General features: G+C 32.2%; 1 protein-coding gene across 1 annotated transcript; it reads right to left on the bottom strand.

The window, feature by feature from the left end:
- Positions 1 to 8,065: 8,065 nt before the first annotated feature.
- Positions 8,066 to 8,626, bottom strand: LOC124939238 (secreted RxLR effector protein 161-like). The gene is made up of 2 exons (XM_047479731.1): positions 8,366 to 8,626; positions 8,066 to 8,269 (listed from the first exon to the last, which is right to left on the bottom strand). The coding sequence occupies exons 1-2, from the start codon at positions 8,624 to 8,626 to the stop codon at positions 8,066 to 8,068; spliced, it is 465 nt and encodes a 154-aa protein (XP_047335687.1).
- Between the last annotated feature and the right edge of the window lie 2,174 nt (positions 8,627 to 10,800).

Below are 10,800 nucleotides of genomic sequence, written 5' to 3'. Positions count from 1 at the left end.
TATTAGATCCATTCTCACTAGTATGCACTTTTTCTAACTTAAAAATCTTTAATTCGAGCACATCTAGAATCAGTGGTACATCACTTCAATATGTTTGGATCTCAAATAAAATGTGGAGTCTTTGGAGAGATGAATTAGCGTTATGGTTATCATTATATACAGTGTACTCTTCTTGTCGTTGACCTAGTTCTTCTAAGAACCTTCACATCCAAAATGATTCCTTACAACTCTTAATGATTGTGATATACTCTATCTCCGTAGTGGATAGAACAACACACTTCTACAACATGGATTGCCAAGAGACAACTCTACTTGCAAAGTTCATTATAATATTGAAACAGACTTTCTCGAATTAATGTCTCTAGACATGTATATGTATGTGTACCCAACTAGAATAAGCTTTTAAATTTCAAAACATAGGCACACCTCCTTTTCAGATACCTCAGTATCCATGATACTACTTCATAGTGCTCTTTTCCCAGATTTAAGAGAAATATGTTAATAATACGAACAACATAGCAATGTTCGGTCTGGTGCAAACCATAACATTCATAAAACTCTCAACTAAATATTCTTATACAACTTTTCTCATCTTCGCTTATTGTTTATCACTTGTCGAATATTACATTGTAGAAAACTTAAAGTTGCACACAAGTGGGGAGCTGTCTACTTTCTCTTTACTCATGTTAAACCATTCAAAAACCTTCTCAATTTAGCTTTGGTGAAATATTTACAACTTTCAATTTTTCTTGTCACGCGAGATCCGCATTCCAAATATCTTCTATGTTGACCTTAGGTCTTTCATTGTAAACGACATGCTCGACTCTGATTTCAGTTTATTAATCTTATCAACATCACGACCAATGATCAACATGTCGTTGACATACATTAGCAGAATGATAACTTCTTCATCTGATTACTTTTTAAAAAACACATACTAATCTGATGTAATCTTTCTATAACTATAACTCATCATAAACGAGTTAAATTGTTTTTACTTCTACATTGGAGCTTATTTTAGTCATTATAAACTGTTTTTCAAATTACACACAATTTTTTCATTGCCTATGACTTTGAATCCCTTAAGTTGATCCATATAAATATTTTCTACCAATTCACCATTAAGAAAAGAGTTTTCACTACATGTTGTTCCACCTCTGGGTTCATGTGTGCAACCAACCATAATGCAACTCAGATAGAGCAATTCTTAACCACCAGAGAGAATATTTTTCAAAGTCGATCTCCATTTTTTGAACAAAACCCTTCACTAAGCCTTATACCTAAGTTATGAGCTATTATTTTTGGTTTTTAACTTTTACACTCACATATTCTTAAGTGCTTTCTTTCTTTGAGGTAGCTTTACCAAGTCGTACATGTGGTTATCATGTAAGGATTGCATCTATTTTTGCATGGCTTTCAACCACTTATTCATGTCATCAATTTTGGCTACATCTTGGTAAGTTTCTAGTTCTTCTCCATCCGTGATCAATAAAACTCATTAGAAGGGTATCTAATAGAGGGTAGACTCTCCCTATTAGATCTTTTTAAAGTTTTCTCAACTAGCGTCAATGTGGTTTCTCCTTTAATGTGTTAAGTTGGCTCATCTTCATTAGCACATTCACCGTTACCTTCTTCAGTGTCTCCCCCATGATCAAAACTCATGGCATGTAAATGTATAGAAATGTCAGCAAAGGAACTAGCTTCTTCAACCTTATACTATGACATGTAAATGTATGTTCAAGAAACACAACATCTCTACTTCTCACGATCTTCTTTATTATCGGATCTAATAACATATACCCAAACTCTTCGTGACCGTACTCATTGAAGACACATGATTTTTCCTTATCATCTATCTTACATGTAAAAATAAAGTTGAGGTGAATGTCTGGAACGTGCCTCATATCTTTTACTATCAATATGAGGTCAATAGAAATCTCTAAGAATATGTCATCGATATTCACTATCTTCAATGAAACTTCGTTACCCATTTAGAGATTGTAAAAATCTCCTCTCAAATATGAAGAGAAAAAATTGTCATGAGAAGTAACGTGAAAAGAAGTACTTGAATCAATCACCCAGTTACTATCTTGCCTTATGATATTAACGCAACCATCCTTGCATACAACGATAATGAAGCCATCTATAACCACATTGGTTTCTTTTTCATCATTATGCCCTTCATTTTGCTCTCGCTTCCATATTTGATATACTTTCATCATGTGCCCAAATTTGTTGTAGTGATATCACTTAAGACCACTACAAGTATTCAGTCTTTCTTTTTTTCAAGTCATTCATTTCCTTTCTGTAGTATGGAGATTTGTTCTTACTCCTTCTACGTGACTCTAAGGTTTCACCTACTAGGACTTCTGAAACTAGCTCACATTTTCTCTTTTTCTAGCCTCTTCATAGAAAAGAAAATATTTAATTATGCTAATAGTTAGAAGATCATCTTTTACTGAATTGCTCCACAAAATCACCAATGTTTCACAACTGTCTTTTAACGTGATGACTATTAGTAGAGTATGTAGCTCATCATTGAAAGGCATCTCTATCAATGTTATCCAATTTACCAAGGCAACGAACCTATTAGTGTGTTATGTCATACTCCCACTGTCATTGTACTTCAAGTTCACGAGTTGCCAAATTATAATCGACTTGTTCTTAAAAGAACCCTACTCAAACATCAACTCCAACTTCTTCTAATGAGCTTGCAAGTTGTCTATTCTACTATGGTGGAAAATATTTTGGTCAACCCAATGCCTAGTCGTAGCAGCTACTTTCCAATCCAGAATTTTACAATATTCATTGCTCATTGTGTTTGGCTTTGTCATACGTTGTATAAGCCTAATCAAATATCTACTAATCAACAAATTTAGCATCTTGCGATTCCAGACAGAAAAAATCGTCAAGGTTAGCTTAATCATTCCAATCGAATTTAGCTCCTACATTGGGCACATTATAAATTTATTACTCCAACCAAATTATTTGATACCACTTGTTAGGAAAACCACCTAATAACAATTGCAGAATAATGGTTCTGTCCCTCTTTGTATTCCCCAATTAAATAATTATGAGAACTAAATGAGATAGCAATCGGTAAAATTAATGCAAATCAATTTTTATCGTTGAAAATCTAATAGAGATAAAAAATCACTAGACATTTATACCTCTTAAAACAAATTCAATATATTATAAAGACTTAGACGAAAGTATTCTCTAACACCCTATAAGTTCATTATTATAATGTTTCACTCTTAATGGTGAATTACAACAACAATGACAAGAAAAGACCTCACCGAAGTGAAATACTCAAACGAGTATCTAAGAGAAGTCCAAATAATTATTTAGAGTAATTAGAGTGTAAAGAACTCTACGATGATTCACCACATGTGATTCAAGCCACTACCGACATCAGTCGACTGTTTGTTTGTCTCGTTGAAACCTTAATATCTAACTCTACTTTTGTTTTATCTTTTTATGTATGGTCCTAAATCTAACTAAATTGTATTGTTGCCTATTATATAATATATTATATTGGTGTATAATATATTACAATGATATATAATATATTATTAGTCCAAGCCCAATTGACCGGACACCCAACAATTTTCAACTTTTAAGATATATACGAACAATTTTCTTTGAAAATTAATTAAAAAGTTTATTAATTTTCTAAAACGTTAAAAAAGAAGCTCTACCCACTCTCATCATTTATTTTTCAATTTTCTTCCTTGTTTATCTATTCTTGTTATCTCCGTCGACTCGTCTTTTCTAGGTGGGAAGGGCGTCTTGTTACAATCTAAAGTTAAAGTATCAATTATTATACTAAACCCATTATAATAGAGGCTTTACCCTCTTGCGTCCTTCTCTTCTCTATTTTTTTTGTCTATCAATTATTTTTCTTTAAGTAACTCTCTATTCATTCTTAGGTAAGAATGACACTTTTTTCTTGATCTATAGCGTCTACTAGGTATCTATCTATTCGTTCTTAGGTGGGAAAACAATTTTTTTCTCGATTTACCGCTTCTATAAGGTATTTTCTTCATGATTTTGTGGTAGTTTTATATTTTTTACAATGGAAATCACTTTAGGACCTAATTATCTCTTCTAATTTTCATAGGTGGGAAGGGACTTTCATCTCAATCTACACCTTTTATTAATAACAATTAAAGAACATTGTGGTTGTCAATTTTGGACATATACAGACAAGGTGAGTTTAATGATTAATTATCTAATATCGTTTTGTTATAGATCTACAATGTGAGTTTAGAAAGTTTATTTAATTTGTAAATACATTAAAAATGTATTTTTTACCTTCTCTCATCCCTTATAATTTTATTTGTTTTCTTTCCGAACAAATTCTTATTCTTTCGACTCTTCGTTCTTAGTTGGGAAGAGCGCCCCTCATCTCGATCTACAAGGTAAGTTTATGGATTAATTGTCTCTTAATATATATGTTATAGATCTACCATGCGAGTTTAGAAACCTTGTATATTTTTTAATTCTTGATTTTCTTTTCCTTGTTTACCATTTCTCTTTATATGCATCATCTCTCTTTGTTTTAGGTGGAAAGGGTGACTTTCATCTCAATCTACAACTTCTATTAGGTAATTTTGTTCGAGACCTTTGTGGTGGTTAATTTGATAATGTGAGTTTAGGGATTAAATGTCGTTTATTATCTTTCTTCTAAATCTATATTTTGAGTTTAACAATCAAAATTATTTTCTAAACGCTATAAAATAAAGGCTATACTTCTTGATAATTTTTGTCTCTACTATTTTTTATATATCGACTATATTTGTTCTTAGATGAGAAGGGCGCCCTTATCTTTATCTACAACTTGTGTTAGGAATTTTTGTTCGATATCTTTGTGTAATTATATTTTTAGTGATTGAAGATTGAATTTCATGTGTTTGTAATAGATGATGAACATTAACAACAATATGGATCTTTTCTTAGGTTAGTTAACATTGCTGGAAAATAATTTTCTCTTTCATATTCTGAATTTGATGTTAAGTATGTGTTTCTATAAGCTAGTTTAATTCCATCTAGGGTTAAATAGTTATAATTAATAGGACTCTCTCAAAGACACCATATTATTCTTAATAATGATTTTTAACTTCATTGGATATTTTTATATTTTTTAATTAATTATTAATTCTTAAGTGATTTTATAAAATCATATATAAATATTTTTAAAGGATTAAAATTTTAATAAATTATATTATTTCATAAAATAATTTATTCTCGTTACTTGTGTGTATATATTACTTTTAAAATAATTTTATTATTGTTCATTAAGTCTTTCTGCATGTATTTTATTATTGTTTTTTTCAATTTATTTAATTGAATATTAAAAACATGTCAGAAAAAAATAATTTATATGTTATTTTCGATATGTTAATAAACATTATTTGTATATATATTTGTTAGTCCTGTTATAAAAAAAAAATAGAATTATAATTGGCTAGTAATTTTTTATTTTAAAAAATCAATTCAAATAAGTTGTATGTAATTGTGTGAATCTCTGATTCATTCTATTTATTACTATATTAATGGGTGGATATCTATCAATAAAAGATTCATCCTTTTTCTCTTAAAAATAAATGAGCAATATTTGTAAAATTCTGAAAATTTATATTACTCTATGGATATCAAATAAAAAAAGATTCATCCTTTTTCTCTTAAAAATAAATGAGCAATATTTTAAAATTTCTTAAATGTAAATGAGTAAATAATTATAAAATAATTTTATTAAATGTCAGTTGTGACTAATTAAATAAAATTATTTGATTAAGAAAACCATTTTATTTAATTGATTACAAAACTTTTAAGGTAGTGTTTGTTTATTGTATAACAAATATTTAAGGTGTTATTTATCTAAAAATCTACAATTATAATAAGATTCAAATAAAAGAATTAGTCTTTTCAGGTTCAAGTAAGATGTGAACTATGTAATCATTTAGTATAAGATATAAATAATTTAAGAGTTCATATTTAAATGGTTAATTCTATAAATTATAAATGACATAATTATTATCACAAAGAGCAATAGTAACTATGTAATTATGTTTATGAGAGATATAATCACAAAGAGCAATGAAGACTTATTTAAAAACAAATTTATTTATTGGTTTCTTAGAAAGAAATGTCTTAATAATTTTAGTGTCATAAAAAATGTGTATCTAGTTCATATTTTTATTAAGTAGAATTATTAGAATTAATCAAAATAAGTTTCATTTAATCTATTTCTTATTTTTTTAATTGAGAATCAAAGAAATTAAATCCATATACAACAACTAAAATCATAATTATAAAATGGAGAAAGACAATAGAGAAATTTAAGTAAGAATAATAATACTTTTATTTCTTCAAATAAAAAGACTTATACATTGATATATGAAATACAACTTCAAACTATAAAAATAAAAATTATAGCTAAAGATCTATATCCCACCGATCTCAAGGTTTATTGTGCTAGAATTGATAAATTCAATTATAGATTAGTTGTCCATGGTCTACCTAGAGTCAACTCCAAAGAAGGAGGAGTTAACAAATAGGTCGGAGTTAGCCTAAGTTCAAGAGGGTCAAATACCACGAACACTGGAGTAGGAGGTGGCAGAGGAACTTCGAGTTGTTGTATGAGATTGATGCATGGGAGAGTACATTCAATCTCATATTTGACACCAGAATTCTTAGTAATAATTTCAGTTTTAACACCCATATCACTTTCCATCTCAAATATAATTTAGAAAAAGACTTCTGAGTAAAAATCTTCTCACCATGTATGGGTTTATATATAATCCAATATTCCAATAAAATGATACGTTTTATAATAAAATATTAAAAAGATAAAAAAAAACAAGTAAAAAGTATATGAGGTATTAATTTTTTAGGTGGATAAATCGTCTAAAATGTAATACAGTCCTGTAGAGGAATAAATATTTTCTTTAAACTATAAATTAAGTTTTATTTTATATTGAATCTAAAATTTGTACACAACCATTTTAATGTAGAAAAATCAAATCACTACTGTAATAATTTTTACAGATAAATTATAATAATGTGACAATATATTGTCCATTTTATTTTAATATTCTAAAATTGAATTAATTATTTAAAATACCAGACAATTAATAAAACTATATTACATTTTTCTATTTAAATATTAAATTCATAAAATAAATTAATAAAATCGGATTCCAAGCTAACCCGTTTCTCTATTTTGAAAATTAAACAAGGTCACAAGAGTTTTCTGCCCAATTTAAAAAAAAAGAGACGGAGGGTCAAAAGTGAAAAAAACTAAAAACAGCCATAAACTTCATCTCCATCTTATAACAAGATTAATGTTGCTGCTATCGTGAGGAGAAGAAGCATCTTGCTAAATACATACAATTCTTTGAATTTTATTTTTTTTGAAAAATGACTTATCGTCATATATTAAAAATTTTCCAAAAACGGGAAAAATGTTGGCGTTGACTATTTGATCTTTCTAAGAACAGCTATGAAGATATGAAACTCTAAAAAAATAGATATTTACTAAAGAGGAAAAAGTCTTAAGAATCTTAAGTGTTGTATATTCAACCATTACAAACCACCCTTATATAAGAGTAATTAGCCTAGAAACCCTAAATTACTTATACATACAGGCTCAAGCCCATTAATAAAAAAATAAACCATAATTGTATAAAAGACAATAAAGGCCTACAACTTTCAACTTTCTAACAATCAATGCTTAAACTCACAATCTCCCCCGTAAGCTTGATTTGATTCGAGATTCCTCACGCCAAGCAGCTCTCGCATCTCTGTAAATTTGACTCTTGCTAGTTTCCGTAATGAGAATGTTTGCACGCTTCTCTTTAGTGCCTACACACTCTACAACGATCTGTCGATTCTTGACGCATTTACGGATGAAGTGGAACCGAGTGTCGATGTGTTTTCTACGTCCATGAAACACTAGGTTCTTCATTAATTCTATTGCGGACTTGTTGTCTACATAGAGGGTTACCGGTCTCGGCTCGCATCCGAGCACCTCGCTCAACAAGTTTCTTATCCAAAGTCCTTAGCACAATGCTTCAATAGATGCCATAAACTCCGCCTCACATGAAGATAAAGCAAAAGTTCGTTGCTTCTGAGATTTCCAGGTGATTAGATTACCGTTGAGATAAAACACCATCCCTCTAATACTTTTTCTATCGTCTATGTCACTGGCTAAGTCGCTGTCAGTCAAACTAACGAGTTCTTCAACTTCTCGTCCTCTTCTTAACTGAATCCCATAACTCGTCGTTCCATTCACGTAACGAAGAATGTGTTTTACTGCCTATTGGTGTAGAGTGGTAGGCTTCTCCATGTATCGACTCACTATGCCAATTGCATAAGAGATATCAGGTCGATTGTGCGTCAAGTACCTAAGACACTCGATGATACGCCTATACTCCTTCGGATCCACTAAGCTTCCTTCCTTTTTGAGCTGCAACTTTTCTTCCATAGGATACTTGCTCGAGTTACAATCCTCCATTGCAAACTGTTTCAACACCTTCTTTGCATAAGCTTCCTGCTTCACCTCAATGTTATCTTTCTTCTGGTCCACCTCAATTCCCGGTAATTTTCTTCTCGCCCTCATTGAGCTTCTCTCGATTGCCCGTCATATGGTTTCTTGCTCCATTGTCAAGGTACCACACATCAGTGTGATTACACTCATCGCCACTTGCGAGGAGTTTCACCATGACTTTCTCTTCATTGAACACCACTACCTCTGGTACCTCCTTGGACGGTTCTTGCATGAGCTCTTCAAGGTTTGTTTTCTCGTCTCCTTCAACAAACATTAATACTGACTCCTCGTTAAAGAAGCTAGCAAGGTTTGCATCATCGTCTTCGGCAAAGCTTTCGTCACTACCTCAGCACACATTAATGTTGAATCCTCGTCATAGAAGCTAGTGAGGTTTGCCTCATCGTCAAAACTATTGTTAGGGCACTTAGACGCATAATGCCCATACTTTTGACAAGTGTAACACTTCACTATGCTCTTGTCTTTGCGAGGCTTGTTATCTTCTTGTCAAGATGATATTTCTGCACAAACTCGCCCTTGACATTGCCCTTTGCCACGACCTCAGTTATCTCCACCGTTGCCGCTGTGACTCGACGTTCCAAAAGAAAATTCAACTTCTCCGTTTTTCTTCATTCGTGACATCCATTCATCATGCGTGAGCAATATGTTCTCCTCCTCTTGGTCTCCATAGCCGTGAAGTCTCTCATCGTGTACTTTGAGACGACCGACGATCTTTTCGAAGGTCATATTCTTTAGGTCACCAAGTTGCTCGATCGCTGTAACGATCTGCATGTATGTTTGTGGTAAGGCTCTAAGGAACTTCTTGACGACGGAGATATCCTCCACCTTCTCTCCCAACGAGCGAATACCCGTCACGATGGATGTCAATTTCTTGGCGAAATCATCCACCGATTCCCCATTCTTCATACGAATCGCATCAAATTGTGTCTTCAAGGTTTGCACTTTTGCCTCCTTCACTCTATCCACTCCAACATACATTGTCTTTAGCGTCTCCAACACTAGCTTGGCGGAATCCTTCTCAGCCACCATGAGAAGGACGTCCTCAGGGAGTGCTTGATAGATGGCGGCAAGAGCCATTCTATCCATCCGTTCGTCGACATTTTCGAGCATCACCGCTTCCAACACTCCTTGTGTTTGTAAGTTTACCCGCATATTCAACGCCCACACCGAGTAGTTACTTTTCGTGAGTAACGGATAAGAGAGCGTCACGTTCCCTTCTTTTCCAATCTTCATTGTCTCCGAATCTCTAGTTGATCTTGTTGACGCCATGTTCTTCAATCTAGCTCTGATAACAAATGTTGTCTTTGACTATTTGATCTTTCTAAGAACAGCTATGAAGATATGAAACTCTAGAAAAATAGATATTTGCTAAAGAGGAAAAGGTCTTAAGAATCTTAAGTGTTGTATATTCAACCTTTAGAAACCACCCTTATATAAGAGTAATTAGCATAGAAACTCTAAATTACTTATACATAGAGGCTCAAGCCCATTAATAATAAAATAAATCCTAATTGTATAAAAGATAATAAAGGCCTACAACTTTCAACTTTCTGACAATAAATGCTTAAATTTATTTTTTTATTTTTGGAAAAACGACTTAGCGTCATATATTAAAAATTCCCAAAACGGACCTAGAATGATTATTCTAGACAGACCTAGAATGATTTGGAAGTCGTAACATTCTGAATAAAAGCTAATTATATAAAAACGTAAATGAATAATTTGATTACAATACTTTCGATTCTAGTGAGTTCAAAAAACGGTAAATTCCAGTTCCGCACATATTCCAGTTCTGCTCCGTGCTTGGAATTCTTCGTCACGTTCCCGCGAAGGCGCTGTAATCCGATAAAATATCTTTTCATAACTCTTCAACGCTCATGTGGGTTCTGCCATATACCCTTGCATTCCGTTCTTGCCAAATGTTATACACCACTGCTTCAAAGCCGCACTTGAACACACTTGTTGTAAATCTATTTCCCTTGGCTTTGAGTAATCTCGTTTCTTTGATTTCAATCCATTCGATCGGGAAACTGATCAACTCTAGACTTTTATAGAATCTGTCCCAAAGCTCCGAAGCAATACATCAGCTCCCGAATAGGTGATCTATGGCTTCTTCATGTCCTCTACATAGAAGACAGCTCGCGTCCGGGATTCTAATATACTTGCTGATACGATCATGAGTGCTGAGTCTTTCCCAGAAGGCGAGCCATAAGATAAAATTGTGTCGA

Source organism: Impatiens glandulifera, chromosome 5 (genome assembly GCF_907164915.1).
Source record: "Impatiens glandulifera chromosome 5, dImpGla2.1, whole genome shotgun sequence".
NCBI lineage: Eukaryota > Viridiplantae > Streptophyta > Magnoliopsida > Ericales > Balsaminaceae > Impatiens > Impatiens glandulifera.
The sequence above is the reverse complement of the archived record's forward strand: the minus strand, read 5'-3'. Positions and strand labels throughout refer to the sequence as shown.